At 45.4% G+C, this 23,626-nt stretch overlaps 1 protein-coding gene and 1 long non-coding RNA gene across 8 annotated transcripts in view; one reads left to right on the top strand and one right to left on the bottom strand.

Moving 5' to 3' along the window:
- Positions 1-382: 382 nt before the first annotated feature.
- The window catches only part of CASZ1 (castor zinc finger 1), a 277,300-nt gene continuing 254,056 nt past the window's right edge, over positions 383-23,626 (bottom strand). For 5 of the 6 annotated variants that reach the window (XM_085079866.1, XM_085079867.1, XM_085079868.1 and 2 more), the window contains 11 exons: positions 23,394-23,535; positions 22,180-22,243; positions 19,519-19,679; positions 17,338-17,460; positions 16,460-16,795; positions 15,520-15,718; positions 14,821-14,992; positions 12,467-12,615; positions 11,015-11,249; positions 9,382-9,675; positions 383-6,145 (listed from right to left, as the gene is read on the bottom strand). In XM_085079866.1, coding sequence (XP_084935992.1) covers positions 4,890-6,145; positions 9,382-9,675; positions 11,015-11,249; positions 12,467-12,615; positions 14,821-14,992; positions 15,520-15,718; positions 16,460-16,795; positions 17,338-17,460; positions 19,519-19,679; positions 22,180-22,243; positions 23,394-23,535 — 3,131 coding nt within the window. In that variant the 3' untranslated portion in view covers positions 383-4,889. The remainder of the gene's footprint in view (positions 6,146-9,381; positions 9,676-11,014; positions 11,250-12,466; positions 12,616-14,820; positions 14,993-15,519; positions 15,719-16,459; positions 16,796-17,337; positions 17,461-19,518; positions 19,680-22,179; positions 22,244-23,393; positions 23,536-23,626) is intronic. The other variant, XM_085079870.1, reaches the window with a different exon arrangement.
- LOC146428167 (uncharacterized) lies at positions 6,361-23,400 on the top strand. 2 transcript variants are annotated; one of them, XR_014856114.1, is made up of 3 exons: positions 6,361-7,120; positions 8,035-8,173; positions 23,325-23,400. It is a non-coding gene; the product is annotated as an uncharacterized LOC146428167 (long non-coding RNA). The 2 variants fall into 2 exon arrangements; XR_014856113.1 differs by lacking the exon at positions 23,325-23,400 and adding an exon at positions 8,369-9,903.

Raw genomic sequence — 23,626 nt, 5'->3', positions numbered from 1 at the left:
CAGTTCCACCACAGAGCCCAATCCAGCACCCAGAGCTTGTACGCCAGGGTAGGAAGGGGAAAATCAAAATGTGAACACTCAAATCTCTAATTCCACATCCCATTTAGCAAGCTGTGGAACTGGGAGCATGAGCTCATGCTCACTTGATGTCTGCAAAGCGCCCTGATGGCAGCTCAGATAAAACCTCAGGGCTGCTGGAAAAGCTTAATGCCAGAGTCCAAGAAAAGAGAATTCCATTCCTACTCCCCACCTGAGAACTGGTGCTGCAACAGTGACTGTTCAGTGGTTGCAGGGGCAGTGCTGGGGTTTCCAAACACCCCACCTGCTCCAAACTCTTACAAATCACCTCCTCAAGCAAGAAGACAACTCGATCACTTAAAACTGGGGTTTTTTTTCCAGTTTTTATTGAGTGAAAATGTCAAACCTTGCATCAGTCATGCAAAAAAAAATCAAATAAATAAAACACATATATTAAATTTCTAATAGCACTAAATTCAAGTGGAAAAATATTCAGTTCTTAATAACGCAGGTGCTGAAGAGACCAGATTCAAGTAAATCAGAGCACACCATCCTGTTTAGGGTGTTTTTTTTCACTTTCTGCATTTTTGTCTCAAAACCTATATATATATCTATATATCTATATATATGTATATACATATAGATATATACACACACACATATATATGTGCATACATATTATTTTTATATTTATATATATACACATACATATTTATAAAACATTAAAAAGAGCATTGGTGGTTCAAGCATTTATTTCCCCCCCCCTCCCCCATGGAAAGAAAAAAACAACAACAAAACAAAATAAAATTACACATTTAAAATTCAAAATGAGCTAGCAATGGCTTATAGTCCTAGTGTGCAATATGGATATTACAAAAGGCTAGAATCCTCCCTCATTGTCTTTTTTTTTTGTTTTTTTTTTAGTTTTTTAAACTTGGTTTTTTTGCTACATTGGAAAATTTTTTTGAAATTTTTTCTTTACAAAATTCCTTCCACGCAGACTTTAATCCAGTTGAGTTTGTGGCTAGACTGAACAGTCTAGTCAACAGTCTTTATTTAATTTTTTTTGCTCTTCAGCAGTGAATGGTAGCAGAAACAGGAGGGTCCATCTCAAGGTTTATGTTGTTTGGTTTTTATCTTGTTTTGGACAGAATAGTTCCATTTCCTCTCTCCTCTTTCCCCTCCTCACAGAGTCAGGTGAATCTCCCTCTCTTTCTCTGGTCATTCTTTAGAGAGTCCCATTGCTATGAGAGCTTCCAATGACAAACCACCTGCTCTGCTGGGGTCGTTGGGCTGTTGAGGCCCTTGTTCAGAAAAGCACTTAAGCTCGGGCTTAAACCTGGGCCCACTCAGAGTCATCTGCTTAAGGGTTTTGCTGAATTAAAGCCTGAACATGGCAGAATAAAAAGTTGGGTTTAACTTTCTTTTGTTGTTGTTGCAGACAGAGACAGTGTAAGAGTTACAGAAACAGGGCTGGGAGAAGGACAGGGTCAGGCTGGCCGGGTGGCCACTGTCCTGCAAGGGCATCTGACCCTCTGAGGGGTCACGCCCTGCTCTGGGGTCACCTTTACAGTAGCCTGTTGGGAAAGAACTCTCATTCCCCGTGCCAGCTCCTAGAGAAGAGGTGATAGAAGTTTAGGAGAAGGGCTGAGATGTTAGGGAGAAGTAGGGTGCCTTGGGGGAGGCAATGGTGTGCATAGATAAACATGGCCCTTCTGGCACGCGCAGCCACACAGCACGTGTGACACAGGGCACCTTCCAGGCGGATCCTGGCATGGTGCATCCCTTCCAGCACCTGCAGAGCCACTGGACATCTCTTACCCCCCTCCTCCACACACTTCTGCTTCCCTCACTGCTGTGCAGTGACTCAGTGGAGTCTGGTGAGACACAACAGGGGAGAGGTAAAACACTGTGCCTCTGCAGGTTTCCAGCTCCCAAGAGCAGGGACATGACCTGTCTGTCCTGCAGGGACACCAGTGGCCCAAGGAAGCCCTGTGGTCGCCCCGGCACAGCTCCATGTGCCCAGGCAGGACATGCTCCCAGCAGGGCTCAGTCCTGCTCCCACAGCCACTGACAGAGATCCTGTTGATTTTGGCGGTACAAAATAATCACATCTGCTTTGCAAGATGTGGTTTGTGTTAATCCAAGGATTCCTCCTGGAGCCCATCACCATACTATCTAAGTAGCTGAACATGGGGAAAATGTACAAGTACAGAACCTGCAGCAAATGCTGCTAAAGTAAAATCTTTTTGCCCCATCCCATTTTGAGAAATTCCAGGGCATCATTCCATCACTCTGCCCCAGGAACGTGAGCTTCATTCTATTCAAGAATTGGGTTGTGCTAGGAAACACAGCTGAGGGCAGGGAATATACCAAACAAAACAAAAACAAACAAACAAAAAAAAACCCCTATAAAAATAAAAGCCACACAAATAGCTGATAGAGGAAAAGAACTCCAAAAATTAAATAAACTACCAACTAGTAATAATAATATCTCATTTGTTTTCATTTGTTTTATCTCTACAAAATTCAAGTTAGAATTCGGAATCGTGCAGGTCCGGTCAGTGCTGGGAGTGTGAAGTCAGCCTCAAACCACAGCATTAAGGCCCCCCCTCCCCTGCCACCCCTACAAACATACACTACATTGAAAGAGAGGGAAAAAGAGAAAAAAAAAGGAAAAAAAAAAGAGGAGAAAAAAAATTGCACACAATTAACCATATCTGAGGGCTATCCAGAAGGCAGGTGACACCTCCCCCTCCACCCCCTGGCATTGGTGGTTTCTCTTTTGTTCTATATATAGTAATAACCTTTACAGGAAAAATACTGTACAACTTCTTTTTTTTTTCCTTTCCTTTTGAAACATTAGCTGAACATTCTGTCCCCACATTTACACAGCTGAGCTGCTTGTTTATAAATCAGATCTGATCTGCACCAGTTCCTTCGGGAAATAACTAAAAAAAAAAAAAAAAAAAAAAAGCAACCTAAACAACCTAAACTTCTTGAGGCCTTTATCTCTTCAGGGTGAAAACAAATCCTGGGGATCCCTTAGAGCTGAAGTGCTCATGGAGCTGAGGAGGGGAGAGGCTGCCTGCATGGTATTGGAAAAAAGAATTTTTTTTTTTTTTTTTAAAGGACAAAGCTCAGACTAGGCTGATATACTTAAAACTGGCACCAAAATAACTATCAGAATTAATTCATACTAGTCCTTCTGGCACCCTGGTGTGTGTAGACAAACCCTCTCAGGCTCAGGCAAGGATTTGGGGTCAAACAGCTACTGTCTCACCTGCCAGAGTCTGTGAGTGTGTCCTGTAGTGTGTGTTCCCAGACCAAGCCAGGAAAAGAGAGCAAGGAAGAGCCTGGAACCAGGGGAAAGCCCACGCTGCTGGAGGTGGCAGCTCTCAACACAGTGTGGTTGCATCTGCTTATGCAGTGCCCAAGCCCTCACCCCTGCTTGTCAGAATATGTCAGGATAACCCAGAGCAGCAGCAGTTCTTGGGTGGCATCTGCCCAGCACTGGGGTGCAGCAGGGTCTGTAACTGCAAAGCCCAGAACCAGGCAATAGGTGCAGGGGTGCTGCAGAACAGGGGTGTCCTCCTCCCCTCCCTGCCCCAGAGCTGAGCAGGACACCCCACTGCAGGCTCAGAGCATGTCCTGCCCTCTCCTCCCTGGGCAGCAGTGCCAGAGTCACCTGAGGTCCATGTACGTCCACGCAGTCCCAGACTGGCATGGCTGCAGTGCAGGGCACCTTCTCAAGGCTGCTGTAGTGACCAGAATGCTCCTGTGGGAGCTCAGTGCTCCCTGTGCTGCACCGTGGGGCAGAGGCAGCTCAGCCTCCTGAGATGGGGATACGGAAGCACCACAAAAACACCTCACCCTCAGCAGAGAGGAAGCACCTGGGGGTTGGGATGAGATGGAACTGGATGGCAGAGTAACCCCAGTCCTCCAGTGTGACAGACCCTTTAAACTGCCTGCTGTGTTCTTCCCAGGTTACTTCAGCTAAATCCCGACAGTCAGAACAGCAGGCATGAGAAGAGGTGTCCCACAGAGAAAGTGTAGACTGAGAAAGTTTTACAATATAAATAGCATTCAAAATTATTATCATTAACAGTAAAAAGGATCTGGAAGAACAGAGGAGTGTCCCATTCCCACCCCTGCTCATTCATTAATGCGTCCTCATTTATGTGACAATAAATACCCACTCCCACCCTGGCTGTCTGATGCCATTCATTTAATGCTGGAGAAAGAAGGGGGAGGGGTGGAGAGAGAGCACACCCCTCTTCCCTCCTTCCCACTGGCAAAAGCTGAGTTGTCTTTGTGACACCAATTCCTTTAATTTTATATATGTGTGTGTGTGTGTACATTATATATAGAGAGACACACACACAAATATATATTTCTAAAATTCATTACCTGTTATTCCCACCCACCCCCCTCCAAGAAGTGGAGATTATTATTATTATTGTACAACTGAAAACATGGAAAAATAAAACCCAGAAAGAAAACTGGGGGGATAGAGCCCCGCCCATAACAAAGGGTCCCCACATGGGCACAGGCCCCACGCACCATGCAGAGAGCAAGGAAAAGCAGCAGGTACCCTCAAGGTTCATGTCCATATAATGGGTATTTTTTGCTGCATCTGGGCCCCCTGTTCCGGGATCTGTAGAATGGAGTGATGCAGCACCAGTCCTGCTGCGAACTGATCTCTGTTGGGGCCTGGGGAGGAGCAGGGGTTTCCTTCCTTCCTCTCTCTCATTTGTGGCACGGAGTGTTTTTCATTTGCCATCCCAATCTTTGTTCTCACCTAATATGGGGTCCTCTTAGTAATTCTGTGTAAGAGAAAAACCAAACCACTGCCGTTGTTGTCTCTAAGATTAAGGAGAAGCTGCTGGAGTAATGGTGGAGGCTGAGGCAGCAGCCGGAGCTGAAGCAGGAGCAGGAGCTGGGGCTGGAGTGAGGGCTGGCTCGCTCTGTGGCCTGGAAGCATCACCATGGTCTGTGGAAGAAGCAGTTTCCTCTGGTTCTCCGTCTTCTTTAGTGGCCAGGCCTTCAGGGTCTGGCAGCGATTCTTCAGAATCTGTGTTCAGGTCTTCCTCCTCTTCATCCTCCTCATCATCATCATCGTCATCCTCCTCATCATCCTCCTCCTCTTCTTCATTCATCTCCTCTTCATCGTCCTCTTCATCCTCTTGGGAAGAGTCATCCTCATCCTCCACATCAGCAGAGCCAGATGCCCCTGTGCTCCTCTCCTGTGGTGCAGCACCAGCTCTGCTTGGGGAAGGACCCTCGGTGGCTTCTGCCTGCTTCTTGCTGAGATCCAGCGAGTCATTGAGGCCCACGCCAGCTGCATTCTGCAGGAAGAAGAGGGAGCTGCTGTTGTCAGTGCTGAGGTTGAGAGAACTGTCCAGATTGATGGAAGAGTTCTGGATATCATACTCAAGAGTGGAGTGGGCAAGGCCCTCGGGGCCAGGAGAGATGGCAGGCAGCTCCCCTCGCTCCTGCTTCTCGTGTTTGCGCTTGTGCGAGTCCATCTGTGACATCCCCACCACCGTGTGTTTGCAGCCGGGGTAGGTGCAGTGGAAGTGGGAGCACTTGAGTTTGTACTTGCAGTCGGGCACCTCGCAGTCCACGCTCGAGCTGAACTGACAGAAGCCGGCGGCGCTGATGACATCCTGCTTGCCGTGGTGCTTGCGGTGGGCTGTCACCTTGGTGCTGTCAGTGCAGCGGAAGCCGCAGCGCAGACAGTGGAAGTGTGTGCTATTGCCAGAGAACTGACAGTCTGGGAAGTTACAACTCAGTGAAGACTTGAAGCGTTTGAAATCATCCAATACCAGGTTGTCAACGCGGTCGTGGTGCTGGGCGTGCTTGTACATGTGGGTACGGCCACAGAACTTGTAACCACAGTTCTCCCGCGTGCAGTGGTAGTGAGTAACCTTGAGAGAGAACTGGCAGCTGGAGTCCTTGCAGTCCTCGTAGAGGTCATAGCGCCGAAATCCCTCCAGCATCATCCCTTCATCCAACATCTTGCGTGAGGATGCGGTCTTGCGACGCTTGCCAAATGGGGACATGTCCTCAATAATCCAGAAACGCTTTTTGGCCCCCGAGGCAGTTGGCATAGTGATGGTGTTCCCTGAGGAGAGAAAGTGCAGAGTGGTGTTGCTGACAGCCAGGTCTCTTCATCTCCCAGCCATCCTGGCAAGCTCTGGATTTGCCAAGGCACAACTGTTCCCACCCCACAGCTTATCCCTCAAGCTCCAAGTGAGCCTGAACTCCAGGATTGTGGGCTGCCTGCTACACATCACTTCCTAAATTTTCAGCATATCCTGCCTAGTTTCTGATTGCTGCTCTGGCAAACCTGACTTTGTCCAAACGTTAACTGTTGCATCTCTGGTTTGCTACTTTCACAGCTTCTCTTGCTGCTTAACTAATCTCTAGTCCTGTTTTCCTCAAATCAGACTTTAACAGGGAGGAGCTGGCTTGTTCCAGTCCAAGGACTAAGGTGTGTTACTGTAGTTCAGTGGGGTGGTAAAAAGAGTTTCAGTGTGCTAAAAGCTGGTACGTGTGCACAGTCTTCCCTATCCAGGCTCTTGTAATACACTACAACTGCCAAGGACAGGCAGGAAGTGAAGGAAGATCCCATGCATGATTAAAACTGCAACGGGTGGGGGAATTTATAGAAACAGGATGGACTTTGGCCAGGAGACTGCAACATCCCTCACTGTAATGAGCCTACATATTACAGTGAGTGCACTTAGAAAGAGAGATGGACAGATGTTCAATGGGGCTAATTCTCATCATCACTAGCCAGTGGACTCTGAGAGAAAATACCAGTTCTGCACCATTCTCTTGGGTCTCAAAAATTACATGATACCCCTAGTATAAATAAAGAGCCCTCATCTATCTTCCACTTTGATTCACAGGGCCAGCATAACTAGCTAGTGTTCAAGTCCCCTAGGATCACACTGACATCAAGGACTCAACCTCATTGTATCTATTAACTTCTTTCTTCTCTGGCTGCTGTTTCCAGAATCAACCCACAATCTCCAGTATCAACATGCAGCACAGACAACGTTGGAGGCAAGAATTTTTCACCAGGTGCAGGACTGTGAGTGTAATTAGAAAGTATAGCTTGCAACTAACACATACTTTTTTTTTGCCTCTCTTCCAGCTGAAACTGCCATCCTCTTAAAAGAGGCATGATTTGTGACACACAGTGCCTAGGGCCTGAGAACCCAGAACAGTTTGCATCCTTGTCTGGGTGACAGCCGTAGAATTACTTCCTTTCTGGCTAGTGCACAGTAATTACAAGTGATGACCCTTCAGTGACAACCCTTCAAGAGAAGGTGGTGACCACTGAAGGAAACCTCCCACATAAGCCAATAGGAATGGTGGCAGGAACCACCTCTCCCACATGGCTGGGCTGTACAGTTTGTGGGACAAGCAAAGAACAAAAGGTTTTTCTACACCATTTATTAATGGTTCTTGTGCTCAGACTGTGAATCAGGACACCAGCTTGGGTCATCCATGGTGAGACCATCTGAGTGACGTGCAGCTGGTGGAAACTACACATTAAGGCTGATTTAACCAGCTACCAGTGAAGGAATAACTTTCTGTCACTGGAGATTTGAAATTGGCAGGCTCTGAACCACAGAATCTGCGACCAATTTACTCTCTGCTTCCCCCCTAAACATCTGGTATTGTAAAATCCAGTTCTCCACTCCTGGCCAACTCGTGTAAGTGCAGTGATGCCTGGACAAGGCACTGCTGTCCAGATGAACTCCTTTTAAAAAAATTACAGCCAAACCATCAAGTCCCTTAGCATTAATTAATTAATGCTCATATTGTCTGTCTTTGGACGGGAATATGGGATAACCCATCCTAGAGGAAAGACTCTGGATGGGAAACAAGTAGAATTTAGATTTTACCTGTTTAAAACTCTGTATCTACATGGCTTTTAAAATAGTTCAAACAGATGTGCTTAAAACTTCAGTTAAAAACCAATTCTGTTTTCTCATACAGGCAAAATTTTGGAGGAAGGGCGTGAAGAAGAGAGATGACAGACACCTTGGTGCATTCTCCTCATTTGCCAGCGTTCAGTCCCTGCACCCCATGGAAGACTACAAGCCTCAATGGATGTGATCTCTACCAACTCTCAATGGTAAGCATTTATTCCATAAGCTCATTTCTTTAACCACTAACAATGTGAGCATTCAAACTATACCAAGGTAAAAACAAAATACACTTAAAAATATTTGATTAGAGGAAGCACAGCACAAGGTTATGATGTTTCAGGCTGCAAGCAATTTAGTTAAAAACAAGCGAAAATACAGTTCCTTGTGAATTTTGTTAATAGGCACACACTCCTCTGGACACAGCAAGGATCCTTCTCCTGCCAAGTCCCTTGAGAAAAACCTGTGAACTGGAGTTAGAAACCTGTGAAGTTGGTCCTCCAGCCATACTCCCAACCACTGACCTTGGATTTACATATTACTAAAACTGGCAGGAAGAATGACTGGAACATTTGTAGGCTGCCAGAAGCCTCATTAGTGTGAACTTTAAGCACAAATATGTCCTTAATTAACTAGAAAAGAGCTAGGAGTTGGGAAAAGAAGCTAAAACTGAGACACACCCTAAAACCCATTCCCAGTTGGAATGAGAATCCCCAGCCTGAGACATCTCTGATCTTAGTCACACATGGGAACCATGGCAGCTTAAAACTGAAATCTAGCTGTATTTTCTGTAGCTGATTAAAGCAGATATAAATAACAAGTGTGAGAAACAGCTCGACCTGTCTGATGATGTCATCATGTGACACTGCCTGCACTTCACTCCTCGTGCTGGGAAGGCATCCCTGAACTTTCTGGCTCCATATGAAGTTTACAACATCAGTTGAAGCACAGGACCTGGGTACCTCATCAGACATTCACCTGCTGACATGTGTGCAGTGGACTATGGCAAGTATTGGCTTGGGTGGCCTGCAAGATCTAACCAAGAAGTCTGAGTCCCATTAACGCCACATGAGCAAAAGTTTGCTCTGTGGCCACTTTGACATTATCAAGAGACTGAAAATGCATTTTAACTGCAGATTTTGTTAGGTTTTTCTTGTAGTTGGGAATTGGTGGCAATTGCTCTCAGGTATCCATCCAAATGTCTGAGTGATTTGCTGTGGCTTGGTTCCCCTTGGCTGTGGTTACTGTGTCAGCAGGGAAAAGGAGCAGGCATGGACGAGCCCTTGGATAACGTTAGATAAGGCACAGAGTAACCTTTGCTGCTCTGCCGACCCAAAGGTGCAGAGAAAAAATGTGGGCAGGGTGAGTGGGGAAGGAGTTGGGTACAGGACACAGAGAGAAAGCAAAGAAGTGTTACCTGCTGCATCCTGCACTAAGGGAACGTCACTTTTTACTGGAGTTGGAGTGGCAATGATGGGCGAAAACCCAGCGGTGCTGGCGGCAGGCATGACAATGCCTCTGCTGGCTCCCAGAGTGGCACTGAGCAAGGAGTATGAGAGACAAGATGGAGAGAAGAGATAGGGGAGGGTGGGAAGGGGAGACCTAAGCAGGGCTTGTGAGAAAGATGGAGGCAGAGATGGTGGTGGAGGTTGTGGTGCAGTGTGGGTTGCATCATCGGCAGCAGCAGTAGCAGTAGAAGGAACCAGGCAGCCTGGAGAATGTGGAGAGAAAAAAAGCAGAAAAAAAGGAAAAAAAAAAGAAAAGAAAAAACACAACAAAACAAACAAAAAAAACCAAACCAAAACAAAAAACAAAATAACTGAAATGAGAACCCAAGAGCAGAAGCAACATGATGAAAATGGAAAATACATTCACAAATGTATGAAACAGAACTGTAACAGAAAAGAAACAGAAGGTGAGGAATTGACAGCACCAGGAAGAGGAGAGTTGTCTCTGCAGGAGGTAAGGCGGCTTTATGGCATTAAGGGAAGAGACACAGGCTTTCAGGTAGAAGTTATGTATTCATTTGGTCATTCTGGTCCTTGTTCATCTGCAGAGTTCCTGCCTGCTTCAATAACCAGCTGTAAGGGTGCTACAGCACTTGGGGTGAGTGGAGCTGCTCCTTACCTGGAGAGCAGCAGGGAGCATTTCCTAGGACTTGAGCCCTTACTGACACAGAAGAGAGTGCCAGGAACCACTGCTCCCCCAGAACCCTCTGGAGGGACCATGGGGCCAGAGCCATGACCCAGCAGTGCTCCTACAATACATGGCTGTGCTGTGATGGCCTTCACCTAGGGTGGGAAAGAAAACTAGGAAAATGTGTATGGAACTAAAGCAAGCTGAGGCAGCCTGTGCAGGATAACCCTGGGAAGGGCAGTTGAGAGATCCCTGGTCACCACTGTATGATGACCCCTGACAAGCTGACCCTGCAATGCAGGGCAGGGGGACATGGCTCTGCAGGACAGGGACCTTTTTCCCAAAAGAGGGGATGAAGGGGGTCTCCTCTGTGCAACACTGCACAAAGTGGAACAAGAGTTTTTAGGTGAGGAAGGGAGCTCAGTGAGCTGCTTTTAGATGATGTTTTCTGAAGATGTGATTGGTTTTATCCCCTGTGTATGTCATATCTGCTGTTGTACTTCACCAGTACAGGAAAGTGACTGACTTCAGATGCTGCTTGAGGAAATACAAAAAAGTGCCAGAGGAAATGCCAAGTACAGAAGGGGTCCACAGCTCTTTTTTACTATTCTTCTTTGGTTTTCTTTTTTTTTTTTTAATCAGCTATTAAAATAGACCCAACTCAGGACCCAGGATAAAAACCTCTCTTCATGGGAGAAAAGTGATATGCTGTTAGTTTCTGGATGCTTGAGGTATATATTTTAATGGAGCTCTTCTCTCAGGTGCTGGAGAGAGCTGGATTAGTGTGAGGCACTACTGAAGTTGGCACAGTTTGTATTTTAAGGTGCAACTGTCCCTTGGCCTCTTTTTATCAGTTTATTTCCCAGAACAGCAAGCAAGTGATGATTCATTTCACACACACCCTTCTCCCTTACCTGCTGATGTACTTTCATTGCCCACTGGAGTGCTGGAGCAGCTGCGGTCCATATTGGAAGATTCAGAGGAGATACCCCCAGGGCTACAGCCAGTGTAATCCATGTACTCTTCTGTTTCAGTGTCCATCATGCTTGGGGGTCCCTGAAAGGAAGCTGGGGTTCCTGATGAGGCTGGGCTGGGTGCCATGCTGCCAACCTGGGGGAGACTTTCATTTCTTGGAGTGTGGCCAATAACCTGCAGCAAGAAAACAGGACAGGGACTTTCACACCAAAAGCAAGACACCAGGACCAAAACCATCTGTCTGCATGTTTATCTTCCTCTGCCACAGTTCATGAGGGATAGCTGGCACATGCTTGTGAGTGGAACCCATGGCACTGGGGCCAGGAGTGTGAATCCTCCTGCACTAGGAGCTCAGAGCATTAAACTTGGCACATGCATCCTGGTATGTGGATTGTGCTGCACTCGGGAGCTGGGAGTGTTAATCTTGGCAACAGCATCCCGGTGTGTGGACTCTGATGTGTTCACAAACAGGAGGTGTTAATGTTGGCATTGCTCCCTCACTGTGTAGGTCCTGCTGCAGGCAGACTCTGGAAATATGCCTGAGTTGTGTCAGTGCTGAGACCCTGCAGAGGGGAACATGGACTGACAGCAGGGCCACACATGTGTGTGGTGGCCACGTGCAGCTGCAGGGGCCTGGCCTTCTGTGGGCAGCTCCATGGCTAGGTACCCTAAGTACATCCAAACACACCATGAACTGCCTACAGAGCACTGAGTCATGGGAGAAACAGCATATGCTAGAAGAGCGGTGAAGACAAATCTATTTATTAAATCTTCCTAAGTTTGATTCTTGTACCTAAGCTTTTTATGTTAAGACCGAAAGCTGCCACAACAGCAACACCAGTTCCTTGGCATCTGTGAACACATTAAATCCAACAGCACTAGACTTGAACAGTTCACTAACTGACAGTTAATAACTAACAGGGACCTCTCATTCTCATGCTGTGGAATGAAAGAGGGTTCTCCTCTTGCTTCTACAGATGGTCCCTCTTGTCCATATACCAGATGATGTTCTTAGGGTCAGATCAGCCTAAGCACTCTAATTTTAATAAGCCAATTGTATAAACTGAAAGAGCTGGGAGAGGGTGCAAGTTGTAACTATGAGTATTTTAGAGTTATCCTTCTCAATTTTTTCTACATAATTTACAAGGAAAAGCTGTTTGCACTAAGCAATGCTTCACTGTTTATGCTTCATCATCTTTACTCACCTTGTGCAAGTTCAGCCAGGTAAAGCTACCTTGGGTGTAGTCCCACTTCCCAGGAGCATCCCAGTGCAGACACACATCCCTTAGAGTCTGGGTACTCTATGTAAAAAGTCTTGGCACTGCAGCAGCTCTGCAGCCAAAGGGACCAACACTGCATGTGGATCTACAGCCTCAAAAACAAGGAGTTACCTGAGTAGGAACACGATCGAAGTTCTTCCCCAGCATCCTTCTCATGTGCTTCCTAGCGTGGGATGTCATTTGGTGCTTGAGCAGGAAGGAGAACTGGCAGCCCTCTCGGATGCAGTGGAAGTGGCTGTTCACCTGGTTGTATTTGCAACCTGCAGACAACGAAAACCATTTTATGTCGCACATGAAAGTACCAAGAGGGAACTGGACTGGAGAGATGATCAGATGGGACAAGGCTGCCGTCCAGGTGGATTTCTGATGGACTGAACATTATCAGTAGCCATGGGTTCTTCAGAATCAGTCTTGAATGAAAAAGCCCAAACCCACAATCTACTGCCTGCTGAGCAACTGCAAGAGAGGATTACAGTGTACCATGATTTAAGACATGAGCCTGAGCCTAGTCCCATGCTTCTTTGTTTCATTATAAAAAAACATTGCCATTACATTTAGTAGTGCCTAATGTTCTCTAGTCTTAGTGCCTTTTCTTTTACAAAGAGAACAAAACCAAGACATTTAGCTGTATCATTGAAGTTACAGTCAAAAATACATGCTCATAATTAGATTAGAAATTAAAAGTTCTTTTTTTCCCCCCTCTAACTGTACTCTCAGAAAAGCAGTCTCATACCAGCTCTAGCTCTGGACACTGTGTGCTCTCTGGTTAGAGAGGAATGAGCCAGGAAGTGTTTACTGCCACTCCAAAATTGTTGTGTAACAGGGGCAGCTACTGAACAACAAGGAATTCGTATAGGTTCTGGCATACAGCACTTCACACATTCTGCTCCTCATGGCCACAGCCAGGTGTGCCAGGAGTGTGTGTATCATCAATAGACAACCCCAAACAGCCACACTGTATAGCTGATAAACAGTGGCTTGTTACAGTTCAAACACAGCTACATCAGTGATCAGGTCCTGCTGTTTCCCATTCTTCCTTGGCCATGCCCTCAGATACACTGAAGTAGAGACCTACAGACAGGCTCACTTTTACTTTATCTATCTACACCCATCCACCTTTATTTACACATGCATGTTTCACCTCTCTCTCCCCAGTGACACACACGTACGTAATTATACACACAGAAACTTACATTAAAAAAAAGTGTGTGCGTTTGTTCAGAAACATTCAGGGCCCTTAAAACAGGCCAGTGCTTTCTGTACCTGCCATCTATACATACACAACATAAACCCCAGGGACGTACAGACGTAGAAATGAATCCACATGTTGGTATAACCACACACACCTACACCATCCCACCATGCTGCCTCTATCTATGCAGGCAAATCCATGGTGCTGGCTAAATGTGTGTTTACTGCACAGCAGGCCCAGCCTATGGGCAAATGTACATAGTGCTGGATGCAGGTACCCCATCCATCCCAAACCAAACACTGCTGACACATGCACAGGCTGTAGCTGCCTTGCCAAACAGCTCCTGACTCACCCAGCTCATGTGGAGCTGACTGCCAGTGTTTCATGTGCAGACCAAGAGTGGATTTGTTTAGGTCCCATTTTGCCCACCTTCCCCACCCTCCCCATATCCCTGTGCTCTGGGACTGAGAACAAACAGTGCTGTGGGACTGAACAATGTCACCAAGGGCAGGTGAGAGCTTGCCTGTTGCCAGGGCATCCCTGTAGGCTGGTGTCATGTATCACTGTCCTGCTTTGTCTAGCCCCTGCTATCACCTGGAACACTGAAAGGTGAGTAAATAACAGCAACTGCCAGATCTACTGCCATGTGTAAATAGGACCTATGTAGGGACTGGCTGTGGAGTGTTGACTCATTACCCTGGTTACCACAAACAAGCTTCCATTTGGGTACAAATTCTTGATTTATTCAAAGGTGAAAGGTTTGTTCTGGTTACTGTGGCTGTTTTCCTACAAAGGGACGGAACAGCACCCAGAGGTGTTATTCTGAAATTTTTTTGGTTCCAGCCGTTGTTCCAACCAAGAGTGATAGGGAAGATTGGGTCTGCACTAGCACTGGCTAAGAAAAAAAGTCTTCCTAAGAGCACCCTTAAATTTCAGCCAACACAAGCAGTAGGTCTAAAGGACTATAAAGTATTAAAAAAACACCAAAAAAAAAAAAAGGCATTGACGATTAGATAAAAAGGAGAAAAAAAGAAAAACTGTATGTCCAGACAAATACATATATACAATTCTCTGTAGTACAGTTTCTATTCCCTTGGGTCTATTTGGGAAAACATACTTCAACCCAGGCAGACCAAGCACTGGGTTGAAGTTGCCTTTCTTGTCTAGTGATTTAATGAACAAATACCTCTTAAGCATAACTTGCAGGTTCTAACTCATGGCATTCTTGGCCTGGACATGGGACACACCACATGAAAAAGGGAAAAAAACTCACCTAGTCTGCCACATTCTTCCCGCTTGGTAAAATACTTGAAGCCGTTGGCTGCCCTTCTCTCTGCCTTCTCATGTTTTTTCACGTGCCAGGGCAGCTTGGTGGTGATGTTAGTCACGAAGTAGCAGCCAGGACGCAGACAGTGGTAATGCCCTCGCATCCGGAATTCACAGTGCTGCAGGGGAGCACACAGGCACTGTGCTTTAGGCAGGTCTGACACAAATGCACTCTCACCTGCCTGCTACTAATGGTGTCACTTCTGAGGTGTCAGAGGGGCCTGCTCTGATACTCCAGATCCCATTATCTTCCATAACCTGCCGTGCACTCTCGAGTCTTTTTGTATTGCTGTCGTGTATTCTAACACACTATTCTACATTGAAATATCCCAAACCTTACTTATGGCTTTCCCTGGATTCATCAGAGACTAATCACAGATTTTTATTCTATTTCATCTTGTGTCTCTTCAGATCATTCTAGTTCCCTTGTCCACTTCACCCAAGTCAAAGAAAGACAAAAGCATCACGATTTCCCATTTGATAAAGCCAAACATTTTTCCAGACCACATAATTAAGACTTCCATGGTTCTGTAGTAAGACCAAAATGCCACACACAGCCTCACTTCCTGCTGGGGAGTCAGTCTAGCTGATTCTTTGGCTCCTTCTCCCCACTCCTGCAAGAACACTGCTCTGGAATGGCTCTTACCTGGTTTGGACAAAGACACTGCAGGGAGTAGTAAGCAAACTGGTCTCGCACATTCACCAGATTATTGTTGGGATTGATGTGGTCCAGGCAGTGGGATTCTGCTTTGCCAGAGGTTTTGCACACATACTTGCAGTTCCCAAAGAGACAGTGGAAGTGGAATTTGTTGGCGTACTTGCAGTCTGTTGCCAGGCAGGGATCACTGGAATACATCCAAAACCCAATCATCACCTTCACTCATTTCACACATTTGTTTCTTTGCCAAAATTAAATTCGAGGGGAGCCCAGCTGAAGCCTCTGTTCCAAATATGGCCCACAGATTTCCCATAGCCACCTTCCTCTTCAGGGAAATTGAAGCTGGCAATGTTTCTGCAATTCCACCCAGCTACTGCACTTTCTTGATTAAGATTATTAGAACACAGCAATGCATGGTGGGTTCTGTAGCTTTTGAGGGCCATTCTTCCAATTTAAAGCTGAAAGGAAACACAGCTCTTGGGCATGGCCACTGCAGGATGCCAGGGCTTCCTGATCTGACAAAACTAGCACTGCCCATCTCATCAGCTAAATGGTTTTGGTACCTTACACCCCCACTCAGTCCATGGATGTCTGGCCCAATAACCCTTCAGTGTCAAAAATACTGCAAAGACACCTGTAGTTCTACACAGATCTCACAAGGGATAAAAAAGGAATCAGTAATATATCAGCACATTTATTTATCTTCTAAACCTATGCATAAAACTGCTCTCAGATGCACTCAAAAATCTTAAAGTATTTCCCAGACTTTACAGGAAGTAAATTTTCTGTGAGGTAAAGCCCAGAGTACTTCCTAGACAGGCTTCTCTGTGGGTGAACAAAGATGTAGTACTGCAGCTCTGAGGAGAGGTACAGAGGGGACTGCAAAGCTGGGGAGGACAGAAGGAGGCAAATGGCAGCTAAAACTTACTTCTCCTGGAACTGGAGAAATCCAGGCTTGACCTGAGGCTTGGCGTTCTCCAGGGAAGTCGTTGCCAAGGGTGAAGCTGCCAGGTTAGGCACTGATGCTGGGATCTGAGGCAACTGGGGTATGGTTGAAGCCAGCTGCTTCCAGGCGAGTAGTGTGGGGGCAGAGGGCACAGTGGCTGGATTTGGAGTGGGCATGTCGAGGGCAGGAGCACTGGCCATGGTGGCAGAAGTAGCAGATGGTGATGAAGGGGCCAGGGAAACCTTATTCTCAGTAGTAGTTGAGAAGGGAGATTCAGAGTTGCTTTTCACAGTTCCACCCTCAGTTCGGAAGTGAAAACTGCAAAACATGATATTAATTCACACATAAATTCTTGACCATTTTATGTAATTTGATTAAACATCAACAAAATTGTGTCAGGAGCCTGCAAACAAATCGGAGTGGATAAATCCCAAAAGGGGCTCTAGAGACTTTGTGGTAAGATTTAGGGCCCTCCTAAACCATCTGTGAAGAGAAGGAAATTCATTAAGATGGGTGGAGACAGGTGCCAAACCATGCTGACATCAGAGAAATGCAAGAATCACTGCAGTCACTGAGATCAGCTGTGGGGCAGCTTCCTAGGGCTGTTGAGAGAAGCCAGTAATTTGCTGCAGTGAACCACAGGGAACTATTCAACAGGAGAGACCAACTGTTCTAGCAGATCTGTCTTAAAATTTGCAACAACCCCTTCAGACTCAGGCATGTGGATGGCTACTGAAGGCCTTACTTATTCTTTATTTGGACATTCCATTGCCTTTAAAAGTAACTTGGGGTGGTCTTGAGCTGTAGTGTGCATTGTAGAGCTTTCTCAAGCTTCCCAAGGCTCCTGCTCTCCTACTTACTTGGCATGCTTGATGGCTCCATCCAGGGTGCTGAAGAGGGCTCCGCATTCCTCCACCACACAGTGGAAATGCACCTTATGGAGGAAGTCACACTGAGCATCGCAGAAATCCTTGGTGCCAAACCTGGCCAAAGCAAACAAGCAGACATCTTAGGGAAGGCCCCAGGAGAGAAGTGGGGTTGGAACAGACATTTTTTTTCTTTGTTTTTCAACTCTATTAGCATTCCCACAAACAACAGTCATTTCAGGGAAACTAGATCCAGAATCCACCCAGCCCTTGATAGGAGGGTATCCCACAGATGGGAGAGATGAAGCATCACCTATGCAGCAATTACAGCCTGGACTGCAGAAATACTGCAGAGCACCATCCCTGATGTACAGAACAACAACCCTGCCATGCAAACCCCAGAGCAAAACCCACCACGTTATCCAAGATAAGCCTTGTGTCATCTTGGAGCAAACAGCCAAGAGGGCAAAAGCAGTTCAGCGTGATGTCACTGCTCAGCCACTGCTGATATCCTCTGCACTTAATAAGTGCAGCACAAATACATGTGATTTCAGGAAACTCCAGAATCACAGGGAATCAAGAAATCAAGTAAGAAACACTGGCAGGAAGGATTTGAAACTTAACAAGGGAATCTTGCATAATTAAGGTACAACAAACTACAGTTGCTCTGATGAGCAGGAAAGCAAGAAACAAACAGCAGCTTGTGTGGTCCCAGGAGGGACCTCTCACCAATGGGAGGGTAAAGGAAAGAGAAAAAACTTGTACTGGAGAAGGAAGGTCTGTGGATATACAACATGTGCTGTCAGTTATGCCTTGCAGGGAGAAGAGGAAGGAAAGTAATTGTGTGGTAAGAGAGAAGAAACCAAGTTATTGCAAACTGAAGGGGTTGTTTTATCAGGGACAAGAGGTGTTGAACCTACAAAGAAGCCCCCCCCCCCCAAAAATGGGAGGTGATGAGTCAAAAATGGCTGCATTATAAAATTTGCTTTGGATGTGAAAACTAAAGACAAAGCACAGTATTTGGGATTAAATGAAGATCTTCTAGAAGAACAGATAAAGGGACTCATTAAAAAAATATAAAAAGGCACAAATCAGTCAGCCTGGATGATGTATGTCCTGGAGTGCAATGGAGATTAACTCCCAAACTGATTACATTACCATGTGCTGGTTTTTAAGCCATAGAGAAGTGGGAGGTAGTACGTAACTGGGGAAAAAAAAAAGCCGTCAAGGTACTGGCTCTTTCGGGGGAAAAAAAGAGACAAGTCATCTTTGGCAATTATCATACCTCTGGCCTTAACTTCTCTTTCCAGTAAAGTAATGGAACAAATATTAAGAGGGAGGAGAAAATCATTAAACATCTAGAGGATAAAGGAACCATGAGCAATAAACAGCATCAGGATTATAAAGAATAAATCTTGCCAGACAAATTTAATTGCTTTTTTTGATAGAATTACAAAATTAGTGGATGAAGGGATGCAATATATTTGGATTTTAGCAAAGCATTTGATTCAGTCTCACATATGCTTAGAATTAATTCCAAGTGGCCCGGATGTAATGCCACCTAATGGCTTGAAACTGGCTGAGGGACCATAAACAAAGGCTGATGACAACCAGCACCACACTGAGCTGGGAGGAGGAGGCATCATGTGAGTGCTGAGAGGACTTGGATTAGTCTGAATTTATTTAACATCTTCATTAGTAATCTAGGAGTAAACAGCATGTTTACGAAGTTCACAAAGATCCTAAACTGGGAGGAGGTGGCCATACAATGCAAGAGTAGAAAAAGAGCACAGAGAGGTTTGGCACAGGAGGAGATTCAGAAGGTTCAAGAGAATCATGTTTGGAAACACACAACAGATACACCTGGGCATGGGAGGTGTTTTATATACTAGAGACTCACCAAACAAGAGCAATCCTGTGTCACAGAGGATGGTAAACATGGTACTATACATTGCTCCATATACATACAAACATATTGTGAGCTGCCTGTTTGGGGGCAGGAAGCTTGTTCTGTGTGGGGGGGCCCAATTCTGCACCATCCAGGTGATCAGCGTCTGACAGAATGAGGCCTTTACATTCAACAGAATTCCGCATTCAGGGTGAACCAGTGGAGTCAGACACTGCAAAGGAAGCACTTTTCCCTTTCCTCTATTCCCAGTTCCATGCTCTCCTTACCGGCGCAGGTACATCTTCCATGGCTCAGAGAGCTTCTCCTGGACGAGTGCCTTCACTGCCTTGCCCAAGTACTGGGTTGGCTCCCCAGCCCCAGCCTGGCTGCCTTCGCCTTCTGTCTTAATGTTCAGCAGGTTGCCAAGGCTGGCACTGGTCTTGGACATCTGGAACAGAACACAGATCCTGTATCAAACCCAGCACACAGACACCCTCGGGACAGTCCCACAGAGAGCAGTGTCTCCAAAGATTACAAGAGAAGTCTGTGCAGGCTGCCCCAGCTGCATCAGCAAAACTTAATAACACCTCACACTTCTGTATCTTCCACCCAATGATCATAAAGTACTCAGGTATCCATTGAATATTCATGGCTCTTGTTAAAGTAAGGAAGTATTATGTCTATTTTATACATGGGAAAACTGAGGTGAAGAGAGATATCCCCTATCTGACTATGGAGAAGGTGTGTGGACTTCAACAGTAATAGTTCGATGTAGCTCCTACAAATTGCTAGTGGTAGAACAGGTAAGCTCCAGTTTATTCAGTCCTCTTATCCAAACCACAAGGATGCCTCCTTTAGTGACTATCAGGTATCTGTGAGGGTGGAAGGAGGAAAATCTCATTTAACTGGGAGAAAGTTCTGTCTCAAGTTCCTAGAAAAATCTTATTAACTTCAATAACAAAATTATGCCACTTCTCTGTGCTAAATGGACACAACCTCCACAAAGCATGACTTGGACTCACAATCTACATTGCATGAAAGGCTTCAAATAGAATCCACACAGAGGTTTAGAGGTCCAGGTGTATGATGTCCAGGATAGACAAAAGAAGTTACTCAAGCCTACCCAGAGGGAAAATTTTCTTTCAGAATAACTGCAAAATTTCCCAGACCCTTTCTTGCTCTGCTGTGCTCTAAATTACCTCCAGTAACAATAGTGAATTTAACAGCATGAATAAAATGCAGGATTGGGCCCAATACTTGCACTAGAAACTCCACCCACTTGAGGGTCTCAAAGCCCTTTATAAATATCAGTTAATTAAGCCTGACAAGCCCCTAAATAAATTGCAATAGGCTACAGGAATCCTGGTTATTTGAGGCTCTCTTAATGCCCCCTGAAGGTAAAGACCCTGCTGCTGTGCAGCAACTCGTTATGGCTGGAGTCAGAAATGCAGGTCGTGTGTTTCCACTAGACTGCTGGTAATTCCATTTCTGTAAAGGGTTCTTTTTCCTAGACAAACAAGGAAGGATTCCCCCATGGACAGAAATTGTGTGCAGCAAGAGGAAGAAGCAAGTGTGATGTGCTCCTGAGGAGACGGAGCTTGACTCTGCAATCTTTAGTCTTGGAACTGGTTCCATCAATTACACACACAGTGAGTGTGGTTTATTTGCTGGTTTATTTCATTGGTTAATCCCATTCCTTTAACCTGACTCCTAGTTTGCACCTGTGCTACATTTGCTTCACACAACTTTAATAACCTTATGTCAGACAGCACACAAAGAAATGCTTTTTTTCTAAACATATACTTAAATCACGTATTATCCTGGAGATTTTCAAGTAGAGTCTCAATTGAAAGAGAATTTCCCTGATCTGGGACCTTCAGAATCACTCAGGACCCCAGAGAGCAGTTACTAAATACATTTGCTCTCTAAAGAAAGACCTGCATATTTGGAACCACTAAAGGGACGACAATACAAAGGAACAAATAAGAAATTAGGTTTAAAAGGGAAAATCAAAACCCCAGTGTTACAGAGAGCCAATGGAGGAGAAAAGTGACATAAGAATAAACACACAAATTAAACAACAGTAGAGAAAAACAGTAATAAGAAAGAAAGGAGGTGGGAGATTACCAGGCAAAGTCACTTAGCCCTTTCTTGAGGGTTATACAACCTTTATGCATGTAACGCCCAGAGCCAAGGGGATGCCAATAGTTATGCCTGTAAAACCTATCACCCAGCAGAATATTAAAACGTGGCTCAAACGCTGCCCTGGTCTCTACTGCAGTTGTATATAGCTGCAAAATTAATCTTGGTACAGTAAAATGTATCATGTGAAAGCGAAATATATATTTGAGATGATGTATAATTTAAGGAAAAAGTAAGGAAAAAGAAACTGTGCATTATCTAAAATAAATATTCTAGAACACAGTAAAGGGCACTCTGTTAGACACCATTACTCATACCAGAAAGACAGAAATTGATGATTTTGGCTCAAAACTTCTATTTGTTTCTTCTCTTTCATAAAAACAGATTATTCTCCTCCTCCCCAAAGGAAGGAAAATGTTTTTAAGTAAGTAAACAAAATGAGTAACTATAAAAGGAGAGTGAGAGAGAAGTTGCCAGGTTCTGGAAATAAATAAATAAATTAAAAAAAAAAAAAAAAGAGAAAAGAAACCTTTTGGAGTCCTCCTCTGTCTAGAAAGGATGGAAAAAAAAAAAGGTGTCAGGGGCTGCAATATATTTCTTCAGCCAGTTCATTAAATTAATTCGTAAGCAGTGGCTCTGAAATTATACCCGATGAAAAATGGTCTCAAAATTTAAATGGTACAAACTCATCTTATTAGAGGGAAAACATTAAAAAACAAACGCATCTTTTCCCCCCCTTCTCCACCATCGCAGCTTTAATTTCTCTTGGTGGGGGGAATGAAAGGCGTTTGATGGATGGCTCTTACCTTATTCATAAGCGAGGATAAAAGAGATGAATTTGCCGAGACTGTGTGGCCATTTGATTCATTACTGAAACACACAAACCAACAGGGTTTAGTTAAGATGTGCACAGGGACTGTGAGCACTGAGATTAATCCTTCTCCCTTCAAGCTGCCTCACTCCTCACCTACTACATCCGGAGGAAAAGAATGATGCCAACCCTCCCTTGGGCAGACCAAACTCGCTTGCTTGGGATAGCCAGGAGGGAGAGAAAGAGCATCCCAGTTCTGTAGAATTTAGTTCTTTCAACTTCTAAATGGCCCAGACCTCTTCCCCCAATGTCCACTCCATCACACTTCATTTGCTAACTCATGACCTCCCCCATGCTTTACCCCTCATCCTGTCAGAACTTCCAGAAATATCCCACAAAAGCAGGGAGGGATGTTGATGAAGGCTCATACTGCCACGGTCATGGGTTCCCTGGGCGGTAGGGAAGGCAAGGCATGATCCTGCACTGAATGGCAGCCTTAGAACCTCACACCAGCAGCAATAGCTGCAGTTGGCTCCAAATGCTGGAGTCCCAAAGGGAGGCCTGTTTGAATAATGTAAGGAGTGGATACAAAGGTCAAAGTGGAGCTCACTTATCCCCAAGATCAGTTCCTCTGCACTTTTTCACACAGCACAATTGCCAAGTACTCCTGTTCTCAGTAGAAATGCTGGGCAAGTGGGACACATGCTTTGAGATAGGTGCGTTCTCATCTGCGCAAGCATCACCATAACTATGGATCAGCCTGTGCCAGACCCAGACCAGAGCTAGCCTGACACCCAGCAGTTCTGTGTGTCCAGTGTTTCCCTTAGTCCTGATTCAATAGACTACAGCAGGGCAAATGTTTCTTCTAAGTGTGCTGAGGTGTGCCACTGGGGCAGCTTCAATCAGCAATTGATGACAAGAGGGCTAAGTGAAAACAGCTTTGCCAGTAGCTCGATTTTTGTAAGGGAGCACAAGAGGTGGAGCTCTTGTCAAAGAGTGCCTGTGAGACCAAAAAAACACCTGGAGAACATACACTTGATGGGGAGAAGGGTGAGCCTGCCTTCCTCCAGTTTTGGGGCATCCAACTCAACCACTGTGAAACTGCCTTTCACCAACATGCTGTGTCCTCTTGAATTATAGGTATGGAAACTTCCCAAAGTTCCCCAGTTGATGCTGGGAAGAGTTGAGTGTGCCTGCCACTTCTCTCACCCGTGGTCCTTGATGCTCAGATCCAAACTGTGCTCCTGCAAGGAGTCCTGACTGGTGGCAGATGATGATCCCATGGCTTCCACAGGTTCCTGCTTCACCTGGACTGGATTGAACCGTCCAGGAGGTGCTGGTTGTCCATTCCCTGCTCAAGAAAAATATCGAAATTAAATGCAAAAAATAAATTAAAAGTGTAGGTCTAAAATGAGCTTACAATGGCAAATAAGTAAGTTAAA

This window comes from Lichenostomus cassidix, chromosome 21, assembly GCF_008360975.1.
Source record: "Lichenostomus cassidix isolate B80296 chromosome 21, HeHo_3.0, whole genome shotgun sequence".
NCBI lineage: Eukaryota > Metazoa > Chordata > Aves > Passeriformes > Meliphagidae > Lichenostomus > Lichenostomus cassidix.
Note: the sequence above shows the minus strand (reverse complement) of the source record. Positions and strands in the feature narration are given on the sequence as shown.